Raw genomic sequence first — 24,334 nt, forward strand, 5'->3', positions numbered from 1 at the left:
AAACTATACTATAGAGCAATAGTAGTAAAAACAGCATGGTACTGGCACAAAAACAGATATACTGACCAGTGGATTAGAATAGAAGATACAGAAACAAACCCCCACATCTTTAGTCAATTAATCTTTGACAAAGGGGCCAAACACATACGCTGGAGAAAAGACAGCCTTTTCAACAAGTGGTGCTGGGAGAACTGGCTAACCATTTGTAAAAAGATGAATCTAAACCCCTATATCTCACCTAACACAGGAATCAACTCAAGATGGATCAAAGACTTAGAAATTAGACCTGAGACGGTGAAGTTAGTAGAGGAGAGCATAGGTTAAACACTACAACATATTGGCACAGGCAGTAACTTTCTCAACAAAACCTCCAAAGCTCAGAAAATTAAAGCAAGAATAAACAAGTGGGATAACATCAAACTAAAAAGTGTCTTCTCATCAAAGGAAACTATCAATAACCTAAAGAGGAAGCCTACAGAATGGGAAAGGATCTTTACCAGCCACCATTCTGATAGGGGGCTAATATCCAGAGTATACAAAGAGCTCAAAAGGCTCTACACTAGCAAAACAAACAACCCAATCAAGAAATGGGCAAATGAACTAAATAGACACTTCACAAAAGAAGAGATACAAAGGGCTAATAGATACATGAAAAGATGTTCTTCATCACTGGCCATCAGGGAGATGCAAATCAAAACTACACTGAGATTCCATCTAACCCCAGTCAGAGAAGCAAGCATAAAGAAATCAAACAACAACAAATGCTGGCGAGGATGTGGGGAACGAGGAACTCTTTTACACTGTTGGTGGGAGTGCAAACTAGTTCAGCCACTATGGAGATCTGTGTGGAGATTCCTAAGAAAGGTGGGAATAGATCCACCATATGACCCAGCTATACCACTCCTGGGTATCTTTCCAAAGGGGTTGAATTCAGAGATATACAGCAACATATGCATACCTATGTTCATAGCAGCACAATTTGTAATAGCCAAAATATGGAACCAACCCAGATCACCATCAACAGATAAATGGATAGCAAAACTGTGGGAAATACACACAATGGAATTCTATTCAGCCATAAAGAAGAACAAAAATATATCATTTGCAAGAAGATGGAAAGCCCTGGAGAGCATCATGTTAAGTGAGATCAGCCAAGCACAGAAGGAGAAGATACACGTTTCCTCTAATATGCCCAAACTAGAAAACACAAAGGATACCAGTAGGACCCCAGATATTAGAGGGGAAATACTAGCTAAGTTTTAATGGAAAGATAGGAGAGGAGAAAGGCCGATCTGGATTAATGAGGGTCTACACTTGAACATGTGTAAAATTATGAATAAGACATGGTTAACCTGGACAACCATTGGTGGGGGGGAAAGGGGGCGGGGGGAGAGGGCACCAAATATAGTGTAAATGTATACTACTTATGTTCAATAAAAAATTGTTAAAAAAAAAAAAAGAAGGTTCTCAGGTCCAAGGCAGCCTCAGTAGCTTAGTGATATCCTCAACAACTCAGTGAGCGCCTCCTTCAGGGAAGTTTTATTAAAGGTTGGAGGTGCAGCTTGGAGGTATATTGCCCCTGAGTTCAATCCTGAGTAGCAAAACAAACAATAAAAAAAGTGATGTTGGAGAGAAAGAAAATGTAAAATAGTCAGGAAAGCCTCTCCTAATGAGCTGAATTTTTTTTTTCAGAGACCTGAAATGAGTAGGCAGAGCCACACAGACAGTTAACAGCAGGCCGTGCAGATGGCTTGCATGACAGTACTCACCTTGCCCGTAACACCTATGTCCAGGGCTTTGAATGAACTGGAGAGCAAGAGAAAGCCATCGTAAGGGAAACACTGTGGTCTAGTTGCATTAAAAATAGTAGTACTTTTGTGGGGAGAACAGGCTGTACGTAGGAAGAATGGAGTTAAGGAGTCTAGTTAGTTGATTATGGAAACACTCTAGACTCAAGACTATAGTGGGTATGCTTTTTTATACTATGGATATTTATTCTCTCTAGTCCTATACACCCATATTTTCTTACTCAGCATTCTTGCTGTTGTATTCTAGTAAGCTGAACACACCACTTTGAGGAAAGATTTATTTGCTCACATTTTTTGAAGATCTCAAGATTTGGATTATGTGAGGTCAGGTTCCAGACCTGGAGCTTAGGCAGAAGGGATAAGGATCAGGAGCCATCTATAATCCCCATGGCCACACCCCCAAGGACCCACCTTCTCTAGCCACACCCTCCCCACCTAGGTTACTGTGCAATCAATTCATTACAGTGGATTTATCCACTGATAAGATTACAACCAAACCCTGCTTCCAGCATTTCTACCTTGTTTCCCTGAAGGCTAGGGGGCTATTTTAAATACAAAACATTAAACATATGTATTATATATTTTATGATTTGGAAATTATTTGTATTGATTACTTTATTTATTTATTTATTTATTTATTTATTTATTTTTTGGTGGTACTGGGGTTCCTGGAAGCCCTTCTACCTCCAGGCTACACTCCCAGACCTATTTTTTTTATATTTTTGAAACAGGGTCTCTTACGCCAGCGCGGCTGGCTTCGAACCTGCGCTATCCTCCTGTCTCCGCCTCCCAAGCACGGGGATTACAAGCATGCGCCACCACGCCCGGCTCTGTATTGATTACTTTAGAGCAGGCATTTTATATTATCCTCCATTGAGATAAGATATGCTCAGTATCATTAAATTAATATTTGAAGATTCTAAATCAGTCTCTGAGGGTATTTATTTGTAGCCATATTGACTGTATAAATATAGCAGATTTGTGGCTTTTAAGCTTCAACAGGCCTTCTTTTTTTTCTCTAAAGTAATATTCGGGTTTAATGCATTAAAATACTCTGAGTTAATGCTTTTATTTTAGGAAAGAACACATAATAGTCTAAGCTTTGTAGGCATATAATTTGAGTGGCAGCTACTTGTTTCATTTTTTGTAGGGTAGACAATATGTAAACAGGTGAGTTTGACTATATTTTAATAAAACTTTACATGGGCACAAATTTGAATTGATGAAATGTTTACATTATTCTCTTTTGATTTATTTTTAATCATTTAATGATTTCATAACTATTATTAACTCACAGGTTCAACAAAACAAGAGGCTAAAGACTGCATATAGCCCAGGGACTGCTTGGCGAACTCTTGGTACAAGTTGCCAAGGGTTTAGAACCTTGTCTTTGCTCCATTGGCTTGCTCCAGTTCTGTAAAATCCCTTCCTTTTGCCATAGCCTTGGTCTTCCCAAGGCCAAATGAAATCCTTTTGCCTCTCTTGGGCTTCTCTGTCTCTTGGTGTTTTTAAAAGTCTATCAAAATATTTAATATTTAATGCTGTTCTCCAATCCATACCTTAATTTTTAATTTTTTTAATGTAATGAACACAAATTAAACAGATATTTTAAACCATTTTATACATAGTAGAGAGGTCAATGGAAAGTCCGTTTCTAAATATTTTTATATTTTGAAGCAATGGTTGGGGGTGTTGGTTTGTGGTAGATATTGGTTTATAATATTGTTTTTATTTGCTGAAATATAATCAACTCCATTATGACAATGCTTTATTTATATATCATCTGATAAATTTGGTATTATTTTCCATGATAATTAACAGTTAACTGGCACATATGATTACACATAATCACACATTTTTCCTTAGCACTTAACTTTTATAAACTATACCTTATAGGTATGGTTTTGGAGAAAAAATAGCACCCAAATATTAAAAAAAAAACATTATATGAAAAGCATATGTATTTTCTTATCTGATTATTTCTAACCAGAAAATGTTATCAAGTTAAAATAGTTCACCATTAGTCTCCAAAAGTCTTATTCAAGCCATTGTTTTCCCCAAATGTCCTCATGGCATTTCAAAGCTACTTCTCCTACTTCTTAGGTCTTATGCAGTCCAGTGGAGGATATAATCAGTCCCAGTGTTAAACATCAGATAGTGCTAATTAAAAGCAGCTCTGTTTTTTCTTAGGTAAACATATGACTTTTACTTCTAAAACACTGACTTGGTTGGTATTACAAATTTTTTTATTCCTCATGGCTAGTTGAAACTATTACTCTACCCACCAAATCCCTGGGTAATTATAGTCAATAGTAAATATATGTATATATATATATTCCAATAGTAATTATGTATAATAGTAATTATATATATATATATATATAAAAAATACATTTCAAATGTATCATCATGAAAATAGCAAGTAAGTGAGGTGATAAGTATATTAATTAAATTGGTCTAATCATTCCACATTGTATCCCCATATCAAAACATCACATTGTATTCCATAAATGTAATTTATTATAATTATTAATTAAAGTAATTAGAAAATTTAAAGTTATGTTTAATGAAATGATCTTAAGAAATAAATTGACTTTTACTTGATACTTGCCAGGCTCTGGGTTGAACGATGGACAGTGGCATGAAGTTCGATTCCTAGCCAAGGAAAACTTTGCAGTTCTCACCATTGATGGAGACGAAGCATCAGCAGTGCGAACAAATAGTCCTCTTCAAGTGAAAACTGGCGAGAAGTACTTCTTTGGAGGTAGGAATACTATTGATTATTGATTAGCGAGTTCTTTGCTTAAAAACATGGTTAACTAGTACTCTACTAAATAGAGTTTGCTTATGAAGTTTGCTTATGAATTTATATTTAATGCCATGAGTGCAGTAGATCTCAGGATAAAACAAACAAATTCCATACAATTACAAAGAGATGAAAGTTTTGCTTCTTTTTGATAATGATATCAAGGTGATATCAACCATATTCTTCTAGTCCAGTTAAAATATTGAGCATGCAAAACATGAGACTCTGAAGCTATTTATTTTCAGGCCCTAAAACTATGTATGGGTCACCTATTACTCCAAACCTTAGTTGCTTAAAATAATAAGCATTTATTTCACATTTTGTCTACATCAGGTATTCAGAAATAGCTTAGTTGGGTTATTGTAACTCATGATCTCTCATGGGATTGCACTCAAACCTCTGGCAGTGTCTGCAGTATTTTGAGCCTTGTCTGAGCTAGAGGGAGGCTTTATCAAAGTTCAGTCATCTTGCCATAGACTAGACCTTGAGTATTCCCCCAAAGGTCTATGTATCAAAGACTGTGTCCTCAGGGTGATACTACCTCGGGGAGGAGATAGGCCCTACTGGGAGGTTCTTGGGTCATTGGGATGTGCCCTTTGCGTGCACTGTGGGACCTTTGCCCCTTACTCTTTTTCATCCCTGCCCTGAGATGAGCACTTTGCTCCTCTACCCGCTCTTGCCCCAGGACCTCCATCAGAGGCCCAAAAGCAATGGATCTGCCCAGTCACAGTCTGGAACTGTCAAAATTCTAAGCTCAAATAATTCTTTTTTATTATAAGCTAATTATCATAAGGTTTTGTTATAGTAATGGAACTATGACTAATATACACTCTACTGATATTTGGTGCTGACTGCCTCCTATGGTCAGTTCTCTTCCTTGTGATCTGTTTTGATAGTATCTATTTTCAGTAATCATTTTTCTTCTATTGGTGACTGGGGAGGAAGAAGGAGACAGAGAGAGGAAAAGAAGCTAGAAAGTGAGGGAGATGAGTAGAAAGCAAGAGAATAAGAGAGTTCTCAACATGGAAAACACTGAATTATTTTTTGTAATTATCTAATCTTTGTAGTAATATTTTTTTACTTCTATTACAAGAAATTTTTTAAAAGTGAGTCACTAAGTCCATTATGTATTTAAAAGAAGATTGTACAAGAGTATGAATGCCGCCCAGGACTATTTTAGGGACTGCCTGCCACAGGCTACCTTATATGAAAAGTCATCTTGTCACAGATGTCTTGGTTCTTAAGTAATAAAAAAAACAAGTAAAAAGGAAGACTGTCAATGATTAATTCTACTGTGTGTGAAGCAGTATTACAGCAAGGACTTGGCTATTGTCTAACTGAAGAAATGCATCCTTCCAAAAATGAATTGCTGTCATGAATGAAGTATGAAGATATATTTTATTAAAGTGCTACATTTATAGTTGAGATCAACACATCTTTCTATTAAATTATTGTCTTTAGTACTTAAAATCTTGCAATGTGAAATCTAAGAATATATGTCACATCCTTAATTTGGTTTAAGTTTTTTGTATATGTGAGTTTTGTTTGTTTGTTTTTTGCACTACTGGGAATTGACCCAGGGACATTCTACCTCAAACTACACCTTCAGCCCTATTTTTTATTCTCACTAAGTTGCAGAGGGCCTCACTAAGTAGCTGAGGCTGGCTACAAACCTGAGACCCTTCTCTCTCAGCCTCCCAAGTACTAGGATTTCAAGTATACCACCATGCCCAGATTTTAATTTAAGTTTTAAAGAGTATATGTATACATGTATTTTCCTCTGAAAATATTGCTATTAATATTTACATATCTCTGTATTTGTTTATATAAATATATTTGCATATCTCTCTACGTATCTTGGGTTTTTTCTAGTTATCAGAGTAGGCAGACATGAGAGCAATTACCTTTTCCATCTTTTTTTCCTGTTATATTCCCCAGAGCCCTAGAAAAAAAATTCTGGATTATAAGATATGACTGATAAATATTTATGAATGAATTAGTCAATTCTGAAAATAGGCAAGGCAAGCATTTTATTCCAAAGTGTCTAGCAGGAGAAACAGACTTGCTCAGAGCTTCACTAACTTGCTACTGAGTTTGTGGCCAGGTCCTCTACTCAAGACCACTGATGCCTATTAGCACTCATTTCTCCCTTCTGTTAAAGGTTAACTTTGGGACCAAGGTCCTGAACTAGTCCTGTGGTCCTTTAACATGTTTGTCAGGAATGAAGACATCGTTCTATAAAGTAAAGATTTGATGAGCAGATGAAAGTTAGACAAGATGTTTCGTGGATGAATGAACGGGAGATGGTTGACATAAGAAGTAGCTTAGTAGCCAGTCTAGTTTCTCTCCATAAAGGTATTCACTGCCATGGGCTTGTGACCGATGGTTGTCAGTGCTGTCATAGTGAGTAGATCACAACTTTCAAGTGGAAAGCAATTGACAATTTCTACCCATCTCTTGACTGGAACTTGTAGTATGCCGAAGGCAGTTTTCACTTATCTTGATCTACATGAGTGGGCAAGTAGCTGCGGCAACTCACCTGCAGCATGGAGTTTCTAGGATATGAGGGCTTCATGATGTCTTGTTTCTTATTGCTTTACAGAGTTTGGTTTTCACTCTAGCATACAGGTGGATATCAACTTCCTCTTGGATCTTTGCTTTGCTTTTGGGAAAGGCTGTGTCAGCAAATGATAGTGATGATTTTGGCTTGTATCCTCATTAGCTATATCAGAGTGTATAAAAATCATAGGAGCATTCCTTACAACTCAAATTCTTATTCCTTACTATTAGAAGTTTGAGACTCAGGATCCTAAGAAACTGAAGGATCTGAACAACAAAAATCTAAAGTGAAGACATATACACCTATCTCAGCCAACTTGCACACATATCCTTAGATCCTTTTTGAAAGATACCGTGAGCCATTGACAAGTTTAAGAAACATGAGAATTATCTATTCTCTTGTAGCTTTGCCACCAGGGAGCAATGAAAGAAGACGAAAGGCTAAGTTCTTGTGCATATACAAGCATTTATTAAATATGCATTTATTAGGAAACAAGTACAACACTGTCAATACAAACTGTTCTGGGAGTTCAACCAAGTCCCAGTTCTCTGATTTGTTATTCCTTGAAGAAACTATTCTCTTTAAGCAGCAACAGTAAACCAGCACCAGTCAGCAGAAAGGCTCAAAAGAAAGTATCTGACACCAAATCTCTCATTGATCTGACCTCCAGAACCAATTTTAAAGGCTCAAGTCACAAGGCTTTTATATAATCTTTGTGTAAGCCTGGGGTATTTCTACAAGATGTTTTGCAGTGGAGCATGGTGGCACATGCCTGTAATCCTAGTACTTGAGAGGCTGATAAAGGAGAATAACATGTTTGAGGATAGCCTCATAGACTTAGGAAGACTCTCAGAAACCTAGTGTGACCCTGTTTTCAAAACAAAAAAGAAAAAGGTCTAAAAAGTATAGCTCAGAGGTAGAACACCCCTGGGTTAAATCTCCAGTACCGAAAAAAAAAGGGTTTTGTAAAGTTTTATAAATAATGTTGTATCCTTGATATATTTAATTGCACCATTGAAATCTGTTTTCAAATATGTATCTACCAAAATAGTAATTTCATGAGAGAAAATAATTCTATTTTGTACTCAATAATTAGAGGAGTACATAGGAGAAAACTTGGAGTAGACACTTCTAGAATGGCTGCAAGGTTTCTAATCAAATGCCCATGACCTAGTCTGGCATGTGGCTTCCTAATAAGAATGAGAGTTGTCACTGTATTTTAAATTCAACTGAAATACTTGAGCTACACACACTTGGATTCACACAACATCATACTATCTGTACCAAAAAATTCAAGTCAATTGTAGATGTTATCAGTGACACATCTTTAGAAATTTAGCAGTGTAAAGAATAGACTGCATTCTAAAATCCAAGCTATGGAACCATACACACTTGATTTTGGATCATAGCTTTACTGTTCAATTTTACTTACTTCATTTATTAAATGGCCACTTAATGTGTCTATGAACATGGTATAACATAACCTGTGAATCAGTCTAATCCTAGGGGATCTAAATACTAAACATCTCTTCTCTCCAGTTTGTCTTATGTCTTTTTTATACTTCAAGGAAGATTTGGGTCTTTAGACCATTGCTTATCCAAAAGTTTCTTTGTCAACACTGTGTAGCTCAAGGTATTTCTTGATCCTTAATCTCATAAAAATTAAATAAATAATAAATAAATGATTTTGTTATCTCTTTCTTAAGTAAAACCTTTCTTCAGGGCTCATTTTTATTCCCAAACCCCTAAACACATCTATACTTTCTCTGTGTGAAGTTAAGTCCCAGTCATGCAGCCTCCTTTGCACCTGTAAGCTTGGCCGGTTTTACCTCTTTGTGCTTGTTTCCTGCCAATCCCAGAGAAACTCATCGTTCTCTTTAATGACATTCCTGATCAGCTGTATAAGCACTGAAGATTATATATATATATTTTTTTCTTTGTTCTTGCTTTGTAATAGAGAGTGAGAGGCTTAGACCACAGACAAGTATTTATTTTACACTCTGTAGGATGGAAGTCTAAGCTCATGGTGCTGGTGTATTCAGAGCCTGTTGAGGACCCTCTTCCTTGTTTTCAGGCTGCCAATTTTCTCTTGTATCTTCAAATCATATGTGTGTGTTTAGAGTGGTTTAGCATGCACACTGTCATGTCTGCTCCTATGAGGGCATTAATTCCATCGCGAAGATACCATGCTCCTGACCTAATTATCTCCCAAGGGGCCCACCTTCCTAATATCAAACCATTGAGAATTAAGAGTTTTGATCTATGAATCTTGAGGAATGCAAATGTGTAGTCTGTAACAATAGCCTTTCAATCCTTGTTGAAATAGAGCTTCACACAGCTAACTAGATAGGTTTTCCATATAAAGTAGCTCCCTTTTAAAACTATGATGAAGGTTATTTCCAGTTTGTGTGTTCCTTGCTTGTTTACTATTGGGCAATGCCAAAAATATTGCACACATTTGAATATCTAAAAGCTTCCTTAAAAATATAACACAGTAAGGTCGTCTAAACCAACATATATGCGTTCTCTCAGAATTCTGAATGATAAAGTTCAGAACCAAGATTTCCGTGGATCATGTTCCTCTGAGGTTTTGGAGGAGAAGCCTCCCACTGAAAGAGCTACTGGTGGTTCCAGAAATCTTTGGCACTCCTCAGTGTATCAGTGCATAGCTTTCATTTTCTCATGCTGTCTTCTCCCCTATGAGTCTCTGTGTCCAAATTTTCCTCTTCTTATAAGGATACCAACCATGGGATTAGGAATTACCTTAATTATAATCACTTCATCATTTCAAATTACCTCTGTGTGAACCCTATCTGTAAGTTAGGTCACATTCACAGATCCTGGGATTACAAAGATCTATATATCTTTTGGGAGGACACAGTCCTTCCCATAAAAAGGTAGAAGTGATTTGTTTAATAATTCCCTTTAAATTAAAGTCAACACACTTCTAAAAGGAGACTCAGACTTCTTATTTGATATTATCCACTTTAAAAGATGGATTTTATGGCAGTTAAAAGACAGAAATTGAAGAGATGTGGATGACTAAAAAGGGTAGGGGCTTTCAAGCAAACAGCAGAAACTAAAGCACAGGGTACCCTGGATGTGATGCTGCCTTTGGCCAGATTCCCAAATACAGTGTTGTGACCCTTGGAGTAAGACTGGCTAGAGAATTGAGAGGAAATACATTTAAAAGTTCCCTGAGATAATTCCATATCCACACACCTAAGAAATAGTGAGAATTTTTCTTTGATAAATGTTCGAACCTTATGTAAAATAAACAAAAATCTGTAAACAATAAAAAAGACATTGATTGGTATGAAACATATCCCTGTATAAGGAGTGCACATTTGTAGTGAAAAAAGTGTACAGATAAAACTTTGGGTCAGCAAGCATGTCCAGGCTTGAGACAGCGGAGCCTTGAAGGACAGTCTTTATTGCTTTGGTTAACCTAGAAAATCTCAGAAATAAGAATTTTGAATTTGACCTTGCCCTTCAGTGAAGTAGGAAGCTACCACTACCGAGATATTAAAATATTCAACTTACTTGTAGGAGATAATAATGCTGGAAATTAAACAACACCCCCACACACATACAAAAGAGTACTCTGAAGACCTCTCTTGTTCCCTAGTACAATGTAGCGCCTTCCCCAGATAGCATGTGGTTAAGAATAAATTAAGTCATCTTGATGTCACATTCCTCTGGTCTTGGTATTGTGCAAGAGGTGTATCTACTCAACAGTGGAGCATGAATTTGAAGTCAGAGTGGTATGCCAAGTGTCTTCAGAAAATTATTTATATACAACAACAAGGAAAACTCAAAAAGCATCCTTGGAAGCCCATAGACATCCCTGACTCACAGTGAGAAATTTTCAAACTCATCATACACATGCTGGGCAAGTTTACTATCTTGCACATGAAAGATTCTCACAAGAAGGGCCTTCAGTAGTAAAACAAATAAGATTTTGCCTGGAGAATTTAAGTCCTTAAACTCTAATAGTAATTAGATCAATGTTCAATTTTCTCTTTGCTGGTTGAAATAATAGTCAATCTTTTATCTTTTTTCTAAGTCTGTTTTTCCAAATCCTTAGACTTTTCTTCCAAATAAGCTTTGATACATTTTTCACTTATATTTTCTATTATATCAGAAATGTACTCTTATTCATCTATATCCAAAAGGATTATGGAGACCTTAGTGTATCTCAGACATCAATCTAGGTTCTGGACATATAGCATGATGAAACAGATGTCATCTCCATCTCATAGAATTTACAGTTTTTGCTTTAAAAGTTTCACGTCTGACTTTCATGATGCTATCATTTTTCATGATTTGTTCTAACCTCTTATTAATGACCACCTATTCTAAGGTCTGTGGGGAAGCCTCTGTTTTGCTTTTAAGGGGTTTCAACTGATTGGATGAGCTCTACCAACATTATTGATGTCAACTTTCTCTTCTTAAAGTCCAGGGAACCTGGATGTTAATGGGAACTGCAAAATACCTTCCCAGCCATACCAAGATTAATATTTTCTTGGACAGATTGTATACTAAAGTACTCACAAGTTGACAAATAAAACTAACTATCACCTGGTACTTTTGTTCAATTCCATGTGCATTTTTGGTTTTGTCACACATGACAGCCTTTTTTTTAAATGATAGTACAAAATATAACATTAGTTTGGTGCTGAGTGACAGATGCAGAAATGAATAACACGGAATTTTTTTGAAGATTTAAAGAAGTTTATTAGAAAGATAGAAATACAGAAAATAGAAATACAGCTCCATACCAGACTGGCATGGAGGGGTGACTTGAAATGAATACACCAATACAGAACTTTTTTATGTACAAAAACGATGGTAGACTGTTCAAGACTGGTTTAGAGTTTCATGGAGTCCCAAAGCTATACTCTGACTACTTTCTATTTTATTACCCTCAACGCTCTTCCTACTTTATTATTCTCGATGTTCAAAGCTACGCTGCTGACTACCTCCTACTTTATTATCGTCGACATCTTTCTACTCTATTATCCTCAACATTCACCCTTCACCTAGTGTCGATTAAAGCTCCAGATATTATATCCACACTCCAGAGGAGCAGGAAAACAGAGGGTTTGACCCGTTGCATGTGAGGGCTCTCCCTCAAAGTTTCTTGGAACACTTCACTGCTATACCTAGGCACGGGAGGAAAAGTAAATATTGGAGGATAATTAGCAGTCTTGTAACAACTTCTACATCTCATATTAAACAGTTGATATTATCTTTGAGCTTGATTATAATCTGTGTGCCCAATTTCACTTAATAAAGTAGCATTCAATATTTATCGGCTCCTTGGGCAAATTTTAAAAAATCTGTCTATGGTTGTTTAACCTAAGGATATTGAGTTTAGGGAATTCATTAAAGTGGGTTTATTTCTTTTCCAGGTTTTCAATTATCCATCACCTAGCCTGAAGCCTTTTACAACAAATAACTTAGAGTAGTAAGTTAAATAGTTTTTTTTAAGTGATAGAATATCCCCTAATCATGTATTTACATCTCTCACCCAAGACATATTTGTATTCTCTAGAAATGCCTGATTCAATAATTTCTGTTTAAGAGAAAAAGTTATCTGGCCATTTCCCAAAACACTAGGAGCTTCTAAAATTAATGTAGATGGTTAGCTAAAATCTTTTTCCCAATTAGCTCAAAGATAAATGACTACATTTCTTCATTCCATCTGAGGAAAATAAAAGGAAAATAAGGAATGAGATTATGAATATTTACTTTACTTTGGGCAACAATAAGTTCAGAGGACAGGAAAGGAAAAACTAAATAGAATAAAAGTATTTTTTTTTTGCCTGGGTGTGCTTTACTGTGGTGCTGGAGATTGAACCTAGGGACGTTCTACCTCCAACCTACACCCCCAGCCCATTTATCATTTTTTTTAAAAACAGTGTCTCACTAAGTTACAGAGAGCCTCGCTAAGTAGCTGAGGCTGGCTGCAAACCCGGATCCTCCTGTATCAGCCTCCCTAGTGCTGAGATCACAAGTGTGCAGTACCACGCCCAGCTTGGGGTGGTTTTTATAGCGTAAAAAGAGGGGCAGTGTGTCAGGTGAACAACCAGACTGGAAGACGAGCAGCCCTTGACTTCATTCGTCTCAATATACCAACCCCTTTCACAGAGATTGACAGATGCAAGGTGCTCATTAAACATTTGATCCATGAATTAATAAGGGTAATCAACCATATCTTAACAATTATTCAATTAGATATATTTGTGTTATTTTATTCAAGAAGGCAGCAGTATGTACAAGAGGGGAGTGGAGAGATTTAAACAAGCTCTTTCATGTTTTTGCAATGGTGTTTTTAAAAATGTATAAGACAACACTGCACTCCATCGAAAACATAGTTCACTAGACATTGTGGGATTTTTTCTTTTTTTACTGTTAGCACTAAAATGTGATTTGTAGGAAGATGTGCCCTCTCCCTAGACATCAGCTTAAAGGTTAAAGGTGCACTGTAGAACAATAGAGAAATTTTTAGAACTCTTTAATGAATACCTCAGATGAATTTCACTAAATCTTTCTAAATTCCCTTTTGTTTTGCTTTAAGGTACATTTTTTTATTTTTAACATTTTTTTGTAAAAATCTTTAGCCTACTTATTTAATATTAAACAATCAACTGAATTTTAAGCTATTCTCTTAATTCCCTGTGTTTTTGAAGAACGTGGCACCTTTGAAGAAATACAAATACCATGTGGTGACTAAAATTCTGTACACACTGTAGGTAATGCTTTAAGAGTGGGGAGGAGCCTCCAATTATTTTTTAAACATACCCATTTCAAAGTAATTTTGGAAAACTGAAGTAATGTTACTTAAAAATAACTTAATTTCCTCACAGTAGCATGCATGCAATGTTATTTAATATTTCTGAATGTCATCTATTCCTTTGTCAAACAACACCTTTGGGTTCAGCTTTACCTGGCCAATGTTACCACCCTGGCTTTTCTGGAGAAATGCAGGAATAAAACATCTTGTTGTGAGTAAAGTCCTAGGATACAAAAAGACATTCAGCTCTTTTACTGTACTTATTAAAAATTTTTAAAGAAAACATACCCTCTGCTACTGCTGTCTGAATATTTCTTTCTTTCAGTCAATCTAGTAATAGCCAAGTTTCCCTAATAATAATGGAGAAAAAATATTCTAGTGAAAACTTAACAGCTATATTAGCTGTTGAATTCACAGAATGATTTTTTTTTATTTTAGTAAGATACACATAAAATGAAATTTATCATTTTATCCAGGTGTGTTGGCATACACCTGTAATCTCAGGAGTTGGGATGCTGAGACAGGAAGATTATAGGTTGAGGACAGCAGCACACATTAACTTAGCTAGATCTTGTTTCAAAAATAAACAAAAAGTGGGGCTGGGTTATAAGTTAGAGACAGAAAATTTCTGAATTCAACTCTTAGAATAAAAAAATTATCATGTTAAAGTGTACTGTTTGGTAGCATTAAATATATTCACCTTATTTTTGTGTGTGTGTGGTACTGGGGATGGAACCCACGGGAATTGTACTTTCGAAATACACCTCAGACCCATTTTTTTTTCTTTCAGTCTTTCTGTTTTTTGAAACAGGGTCTCACTGAGTTGTGAGGGTCTCGCTAAGTAGCTGAGGCTGAGAGAGAACCGTGTTCCTCCTCTGGTCTCTGCCTGTGGGATGCTGAGATTACAAACTGCACCACCACGCCCGGCTCCACCTTGTGGTTTTGTAGCCATCACTACTGTGGATCTTAAGCAGTTTTTCATCATTCTAAACTTTAACTCTGCACCTCTTAAACCCTGACTCCCTGCCGCCCTCTTCCTCAGCTTCTGAGCACTGCCATTCTGCTTTCTGTAGTTGGCAACTCTAGATAATGCGTATAGAACCCTACACATGTGTCTCTTTGTGTCTGGCTTATTCCACTTATCATATTGTCTGGAAACTTTATTCCTGCCACAGCATGTATCACAGCTTCATTCCTTTTTCTGACTGAATAATGTTCCATCGTGTGCTTGTGCCCCATTTTGAATATCCATTTCTGCACTGAGGGACATTTAGGTTGTTTCTGCCGTTGGCTGTTGTGAAAATGCAGAGAGTGTATAAATAGCTATCTGAGTTCTTGCTTTTAGTTCTTTGGGTATTTTCTCAGAAGTAGAACTGGGGATCACAGGGAAATTCCATTTAACCTTCTAGGGTGACTGTCACACTGCTTCTCAGAGCATCCGAACCATTTTACATTTCTACCAGCATTGCGCAAGGTCCCAGATTTCTTTACCTCCTCACCAACACTTACTGTTCAGGTTTTATTTATAGTGATGTTCTAATGGCTCTGAAGTGAGTATCTTTTATACAAAAATGGAACCCGTTGAAGCAAATGTCTCTCATCCCCTCTTTTATTATCAGCCCATTGCAGCAGATCATACAAAGGTTCACAGCGTTCACTGTGTGTTTTCCTCCAGTTCCCACTCTGCTTCCCCCATAGATAGTGTGCACATCCGTTAAGTAGCTTCACGTATGAGCGAAAGGTTTATATCTTTAGATCTCCCTTCTACTGTCCCTCCCCCATCCCACCAGTGTCTCTCCTCTCACGTGAGTCTTGTACATTCCACATTTGGTTCCTTTATGTGTTTCAATGAGATGTACTATAAATTATTTGAGTACAGGGATAAAGTCAACCTTCTTTGCCATTGTTTTTAAACTTATAAATGCATGCATGGTATTAGATGAGTGTATGCATGAGTAAAAATTACAAGAAGACAATTAATGGGTTAACTTACAGGCTTGTGCATATTAGAATCCAGCAGCAACGATGACCAACTTCTCTTTTGTTGGTCAGACAAAGCTGTGGAAATCTCCAGGACCCTGAAACCCATCTTTTTAGGCTTGAGAGCATCCACACTCACAGCAGTAATATTCATCGACTTGTGTTTCTAAGTGCTAGAAACTTGTCTGAGCATTTTACTTAACGTATGTCACTAATTCTGACGATGGCCCTATCAGATGGCCATTAGGACTGTGCCGGTGGACACCTTATGTTTCATGGCTTGCCTGAGGAGCCTCAGGTCTTAGAGGCAGACTCAGGATTTGAATCTGTGCTTCGCTGACTGTATACACTGAACTCCTAGGTGGCGTAGGATGCTGCTCATTAGATTGCCTGCCGGCAGTTGGCATTTTCTTTCTTACTATCCAGGTTAAAATGTAATCACTGTTTTCGATGATCCACAAAATCTTACACTGAAACTTAATCAACATCACTAGATCAGATCAGAAGAAAAAAGCTGAGAAGTCAGATTAGCTCCACTTTGGGAAGCTCAAAAGACTTGTGAGGCTCATCATGCATTCACTTTCTAACTCTGAAGTCTGCGAGGATGAATATGTATCACATTTTCACATTCTTCTTTCTCGTGCTACTTATGGGAACGAGTGACTTAGGGCAGATAAATATTTAAAATATCTGTTCTGTCGCTGGTGAGGCTTTAGGAAATGCTCTTCTTCCCCGCAAAGTTCTTATCAAATCAATAAGAATGGATGGAATTTACCTCCTGTGCCCTCTTTGAGGGTAAGGAATTAGGAGCAGTTGTGAAAATACAGTCTTCTAAAAGTTGAATACATTAAGCAACTCTCAGCCATCAATACCTTAGCAGGATTTTTTTTAGAAGGGGATAATTTTTGTTTATTTTTTATTGGTGCATTGTGATTATACATCTTAATGAGGCACAAGATAGTGGAGGCGTACATGCACGCATCTCTCAGCCTTTCTCAAATTTCCACCACATTCCCTCCCCCCTCCCTCATTCTCATGTTTGGCTTCGTGATTGACTTGGCTATGTTTATGAATATGCGGCATGTACATTAGGTAATTTCCCTCTCACCCCTCAGTTAGGTCGCCTTATTTGCTCATCTATGGTTTCTCCTTCGTTGTCTAGAGTTCCTCCTGTGACCTTATTTTTCTGTAGCTTCTGCATATTAGGAATTAATTGATCAGAAACCAAAGGGTCTTGGGAGAATTAACTGTAAGAAAAATATCAGATTGTTAAGTATGGCAAGATAAGATGGAGTTTAAGAAAAATATCCAGAGGCTCTTTTAGGGAAAAATGTAAATGTATTGGAACAAAAAGAATGATAAAGATTCAAGTTGACCAGGTAGAGAACACCTCAACTTATCAAACTTTCTCCATGAAAGAAGCAAGGTGGGCTATTTCACCTTCTCCTTTTCCTGATTTTCACCTTATTTTCCTTATTTCTGTCATCTTTTCATTATTTCCTCTCCATTTTCCCCTACTGAGAAAACATGTTTCAAAATGGAACTGGTAAGAAAAGTTATCAGAGAAAGAACAAAAGAATCCAAGTATGTGGAAAGAGGGAGAGAGCCTCCAGTCACCTGTGATCAGGGCTGTTAATGAAGAATGTAGGCCAGTTGCACGATACAAATATTAACTCACAGAAGAGAAAATTGTATTTTCTGTGAACTCAGCAACCAAATAGAAGTTGTCGCTCCTGCTACTTGAGTCGCCAGATCCTCCAGAGTCAATAAATCACCCAGCCAACTGCTCAGGCATCTAGTTATTATGAATTGTTTCTCAACTGTAAATGTGCCATGGCAGAGACTACCATAGTGACTACTTACGAAGGGAGAGGGGACAGATTCCAGCAAACCACATATTCACTTCAACCTGTCTTTCATCACTAGAAGAATTATAAAATTGATCATTGAACTACTTATCAATACTTGGTAATTAATGACATCAATAGTTTCACTAGAAATAAGGCAGCCCAAGAGTATTTTGTAGGATTAATAGTTTGAAAGACCAAGTGAATTTCATTGGCCAGTGATGACCACGGAAGGGAAGGCCGTCCCTCCTTCAACATGTGCACACCATCGCAGCTGGCCTATGGGGGTGCCCCATCTCCCTCCGCTCTCCAGGGGCAAAGGTGGCTGAGAGGAAGGTAAACACCCAGCACTGGCCCGACCTGCAGCAAAAGCAAGACCTTTGGCAACATTTTTTTACAGCAAGATGTGGAGTTGAACTTTGACACTCCAAGTTTTCTAATGTTTTCTTTGACATCAAAATTTAATCCCAAAATAAACAGAAACAGGTGGAAGGGAAATAGAATGCACCGTGCTGCCTTTACAAAGTAAGGGCACTGGTCCCCACTTTCCCACAATAAAACTTGGAGGGAAAATAAAACAGAAGGAGGAATGGGCTGATGACTGTCATCTGGCCCATCTTTGCCATGGGGTTGAACAGCACCCTCCTTACACACACACACCCCATCCTCTACTGCTACCATGAACAACCAACCCAATATGAGTATTTCAGGATGAAAAGAAGTGAACTGTAAGAATTAAAAAGGTCTATTTTTATGAAACAATGGTAAAAATTGTCTGCTCAGCTGCCCCCTCTGAAGTAGATCTACTAAACTTGGTGAGCAGCTGGAATCTGGGATACAATGGCCATAACCCCAACCTGGTGTCATGGGTGTGAGCACACGGCGCCCCATGCCAAGGGTGCAGGTGAGCCAGAGGCCTAGCCCTCAGGAAGCCTCCTGCTTTGTTTTCTCTAAACTTGAGACCCCAGTCTTGACATTTTATTCTTCCTTAGTATTTCAGATCATTTTTCTTTAGTCACTAGCTCAGAGCTCGTGAACTTTTCCAACAATATTCTCATTCGGCAAGGAGCTTGTCAGCCCCCTTAGTGTTCCAAAATATTGCCCATATCCTCTGGCTTTGCTGTTCTCACGATGTGGGGGTGTTTGAGGGAAGTTATCCTCAGCAGCCTCCTTCTTACAGAGCTCCAATGTGGCATGGTTTGGAATATGGAAGTTCCAAGAAGAAAAAAGAAAATTGTTATTTGCTTCAAAGTGAATGTGTGCGAGCAGGATGTTAAGGCTGCTGACACACAACATTCAGATGATCTTAGCCTGTGTTGATGGATGAGAGTGGAGGCCACGAGAAACAAGGCTAAGGATGGAACCCAGGGCCTATGTCATGCAAAACCAGCACTCTGCTCTGAGCCTCACTCCAAGCCCCGATGCCAGTTTTGATCACTGACTGGCAGGGCTCAATTCTTGATGTAAAACCCACAAGTGCTGAGTGATCTGAGGAAAGATGAAAAAGGAAAAGTGGGCCTGTCTTTGTAAACACCATCCAACTGGCTACTATCATGGATGTCTTTATTAAAAAAATAAATTTATAATCCATTAATCTATTGATGGACATCTTGGCTGGTTCCATACTATGGGATATGTACAGAGTGGAATTTTACTCAGCCATAAAGAAAAACCAAAATTACGTCATTTACAGAGAAATGTATGGAACTGGATAACATTATGCTTAGTGAGATTAGTTAGTTACAAAAAATAAGTCAGATGCTCTCCCTAATATGTGGAAGCTAGGGAGAAAAAGAGTCATAGGAGGAGCTCTAGACAAGGAAGGAGATACTATAGATAAGCAAATAAGGTGACCTAACTGGGGGTGATGGAAAGGGGGAATAGGGAGATTCCCTAATGTACATGATTTACAGTCACAACCATATCAAAGTCAATCACTAAGCCAAACATGAGAAGAAGGGAGGGAGAGTGAATGGGGTGGGAACTGGGGAAGGGCTAAATGAGTGATGTGTGTCTGTATGCCTCTACCATCTTGAACTCCATTAAGATGTCTGACTATACAATGCACCAGTAACTTTTTCTAAATAAGCAACTTATATAACATTTTTCATTTTATACTCTTCTTGATCAGTTTAAATACATTAATTTTTGAAACTTTAGCACCCGGAAGAGAACACACCATAATCAATATAACCTAAGCAGCTTGGAGGAAAATACAGCCATTGTTTCCTAAGGAAAAATAATAAAAAATGTGCTGTATACCATTATTCTTACTCTGTAGATTGAAAGAGAATTTAAGTGACTCACCAAGGCTTACAGAAATAGTAAATTATGAAAGTACACTACCTTGCAGCTAGTATATATACTCAATTTATATTTGAGGGATTTACTGAGCTTGAGAGAAAGCGAGTATTTTGGCAATTGGCTTATGAGTGTTTTTATCAGCTCCTGTTCTAGGGTAGGATACTGTCTTAATTACTAACACACAACCAAGGACTCATGCTGAGCTAATGATTCTTGCAGAATAACCTAGAAATCTATTATTTTACTGTGGTGCTATCAACACTGGAGAAAACTTTATTTGATTTCTGTTTTTCTCATTTATGCTACAAATGAAGAGAATAGCCTTAGGAAAGTGATTTGCCTGTCATTTGATCTTAATGAAGAAATTACACATAATTAACTTATTTTATTTTTAGTAAGTTACTAATTAGGTGATTCATTGAGATTCCAAAGGATTAATCTTTTGGCTTCCAGCATGGAAGTAAAAAAAAAAGAATCCACTGTCACAGAAAAGAAAAAAGAAAAACAAAATCATTGGGAGTTCTTGAGTCCCCAGAGAAAATAAATGATTGAACAAAAGAACAGCAATAAGAGGCTTTAATCTCGGCATTTAAAGTGAAACAGAGACTGATACAATCTTACGATCAAAGCAACCTATTTATAATAGAAATAAATTATTTATTTAGCGAACGGTAATAATTTTCTTTGTAATCCTTGTTTTTCTTAGCAATCAAATCCCTCATCTCAACTCTTCACAATATTTTAGATCTTGCAGGACACATCACTCTGCTTCTTTATCATTAAATGAAGACTTATTGCTCCCAACATGGAGCTTAACATTGTATACCTACCTAACCCTAATGGCCATTGCTCTACAAACTCAAGATGGAAAATATAAAACGTAGCAGCTGTAGCCCATTCCACAAGTGTAAGCTGAAGGAAGCCAAGAGGGCAGCAGTGCCCAGGACGGAGGATTCTGCTCAACTTCCCATTTCATTGCAGGGAAAGCCTGATCCCATCCTGTAAGCCTGAGATTTTCAGCTTGTATTCAGAATCAAAGAGCCCAGGAAAGTGTTGGGAAGTAGGGCTAAATTAAGTTTATTTTCTGTGATCCTTTGTTGGGAAAAAAGAACTGATTGCAGGAGATGAACGTGGTAGCTCTTTGTGAACGCTAGGTGGTTTTAATAGCTGCTGTGACTTTATTGGAGATTATTTACAAGCATATGTGAGGATTTTATAGAAATGTCCACACTCCCCACTGAAAGTACAGTTTCAAACTGTAGGGCTTTATGCCTTGATTTCCCTTGAATGTGTCATTATATAAATGTGGCAACAAACATAGCTCTTGACATGCCAAGAAATAATTTATTTATGCACAGTTATATGAAAGTGAAGGTAAACATGAAACAGTTCCAATTCTCTTATTTTTCCTCAGGCTTTGGGGTACGTAGGATTAGATTTAATTTATTGAAGTCTACCCCTCCTGTAGAATAAGGGTGGAAATAGTCAAATGTGTAACCATTACCAGCTGATGAAAAATGTAGGTGGAAGATACCATAAAAATCTTTTTCATGAAAAGTTAATAAGAGCCGGGCATGGTGGCGCACACTTATAATCCCTGTGCTTGGGAGGCGGAGACAGGAGGATCGCGTTGGTTCGAAGCCAGCCACGCTGGCTTAAGAGACCATTTCAAAAAATATAAAAATAGGTCTGGGAGTGTAGCCCAGAGGTAGAAAGGCTTCTAGGAACACCAGTACCCACCCCCCAAAGAAAAAGTTAATAAGAAAATAAGAATTTGAGGGGAAGAAATTTTTTGCTAAAATCATAAAAGAAGTTAATAGCAGAGCTAGAGTTCTAATCCAGGACACAAAACATCTACTTTATTCTCCTTTCTGATGCAAATTTTATTCCTCTTTCTGTTTTGAATCTCTGGATTCATCCATGGGATTCATCCATGCTAGCACCCAGTGATGGGTATCTCTTGATTTGGTGAAAAGCAGACTATACCTTCATTATTAAATACCACACACAAATTATTTATAACTCTGAAAATTTTCAGTGTGTTTTACAGAAAAAAACATGGAGTTTTCTTGTTCATATAGGCAAAATCTTATAATTACTTAGGTCCTATCATCAGCTAAATACTTCATGTTTTCCAAAGTGGCATATACAGCAGGGACTAGTCAGAAAAGGGTAAGAAAATATTAAACATTTATTTATATGAAATTTCATTTTATGTATAGATATTTATAGTTTAGGTATTAGTATTATTTAATATAATTTGCCAATGAAAATAAATCAGTAGTTGTGGAGTAGCTTCACCATGGACTGGTATTAATTCTACAGAGGACTGCACACACTTGGCCAATATAAGAGTTCCAACCCACTTATTCACTCATGAACGTGAGATGAAACAAAACACTCAGATAACAACTTAAGTGAAGCAACGTTGTCATATACAGATAGACGGCAAGGGACAGCAGAGCCTAGGATTCAAGGTCAGCCAGTCCACCAGGACTCAAGAGAGCTTCCCAGGACAGATGGGGTCTTCTCTGTGTACATCTATCCATGTTACAGCTCAGCTAAGGGACCTCAAAAGCCTGTGCTGCCGTGGGACTTATAGCCAGAGCCCTGGAATTGTTGGGCTGAATCATTGGAGGGCAGCCAGTGCTGTGTGTGTAACTCTGTGCAATTAAAATTTTTTTGAGAACAAGATAGATTGTGTGTGTGTGTGTGTGTGTGTGTGTGTGTGTGTGTGTGTGTGTTACCTGAGATTGAACCCAGAGGCATTCTACCTCTGAGCTACATTCCCAGCTCTATTTTTTATTCTTTATTTTGAAACAAGTTCTCAATAAATTGTGGAGAGCCTCACTAAGTAGCTGAGTCTGGCTACAAACCCAGAATCTTCCTGTCTCAGCCTCTCAAGTACTGGGATTACAAGCATGCACCACCATTCATACCTTGGAGAACAATAATTTAACTAAGACTACCTTTATAAAATCAGTTCTACCCATAAAAGAAATGATTCTAAACTGTCAGCACGAAATATTACCTACATTCTAATGGAATCTCTCAATTTTCCTGTCATGATTTTTCTCTTGGGCAGAATGATCCAGATTCAGACTTTAAATCATCTCAACTATGAGCTTGGTCATTGTGCTTTCAGACTATTCAGCATTCAAAATTCACAGATGGCTCCAATTATTGTCCAGTTTACGAATTAGAATAAAAGAAAAATAACACTGGTACATGTCCCTAAGTGGTTGACCCCTGACCTTATCAATGCAACATTTAGAGTCCCAAGTCAAAGGAACTGGCCTTGGCGGTGGACACTTGAGGAGGGTGGTCACTGATTCTCAGTAGATAATACTTGGATTGTGATGTGACCTTGAGTCTGGAAGCAAGGAATAGTCTACATATTGCATGGTTCACCTTCAAGTCCCTGTAATCCTATCTGCCGCTGTCCTACGTGATGCATGTTATGTCCAATGCTGGAGTAAATGGCCATGTTTTCATCTGCTTTACAAACAATTTCCCCACTCACTAGCTATTCACTGTGATCCTATCTGCAAAACAGGATGTTAGACTAGTTCACAATTTCTCAACCTACTGCCAGGGCCCATCTTAATACTGGCTCTAGGGTGATCCCTGCGCAGAGGAATCTTCAATCTAAGTATTTCTTTGAAGCAAAATTATGACATTTTTTCAGGAAAATGGATAGACACAGAGAACATTTTGGTAAGTGAGATTAGGCAGTCACAGAAAGTGAAAGTTCATATGTTTTCTCTCATAAGCAGAAGCAAGGGAGTAATCAGGATGCAAGAGGAACTTTAGATATGGAAGAGAAACTCCAGTGGAGCCAGACAGGTGGTCTAGAGGAGGATGGGGAGAGGGAGATTCAATGAAGGAATTGCTTTTCTGGACAGTACGTACATATGTGAGAATATCAATGCCAATTTCAATGCCCTGTATGGGGGAGAGGGGGCAGTTAGGACATGGGGAAAGCCTACCAAGTGCCCTGTGCATGTACGTCACCACCACAGTGAACTGAGTTAAGATATGAGGTGATAATACACCAATAAAAGTATAAAAATAAATATTTTTATCCATTGTAAAAATTTATAGGATTGAATAAAACCAGGGTGGTTTTCTTCTTCATTTTTTAGGAGCTATGGCAATTGACTTGGGGGAGGCACTGATATAGATCATGAGAAGAAAGCATGCTCTGTATTCTAGTGTTAAGGAAATGTC

General features: G+C 37.6%; 1 protein-coding gene across 1 annotated transcript in view; it reads left to right on the forward strand.

Moving 5' to 3' along the window:
* Positions 1 to 24,334, forward strand: part of CNTNAP2 (contactin associated protein 2) — a gene marked incomplete at both ends in the record, with an annotated part of 1,557,236 nt that overhangs the window by 516,315 nt on the left and 1,016,587 nt on the right. The window contains one exon of the mRNA XM_080701281.1: positions 4,423 to 4,572. Within this exon, the coding sequence (XP_080557407.1) occupies positions 4,423 to 4,572 (150 nt within the window). The remainder of the gene's footprint in view (positions 1 to 4,422; positions 4,573 to 24,334) is intronic.

This window comes from Muscardinus avellanarius, assembly GCF_963383645.1.
Source record: "Muscardinus avellanarius genome assembly, chromosome: 9".
Lineage (NCBI taxonomy): Eukaryota > Metazoa > Chordata > Mammalia > Rodentia > Gliridae > Muscardinus > Muscardinus avellanarius.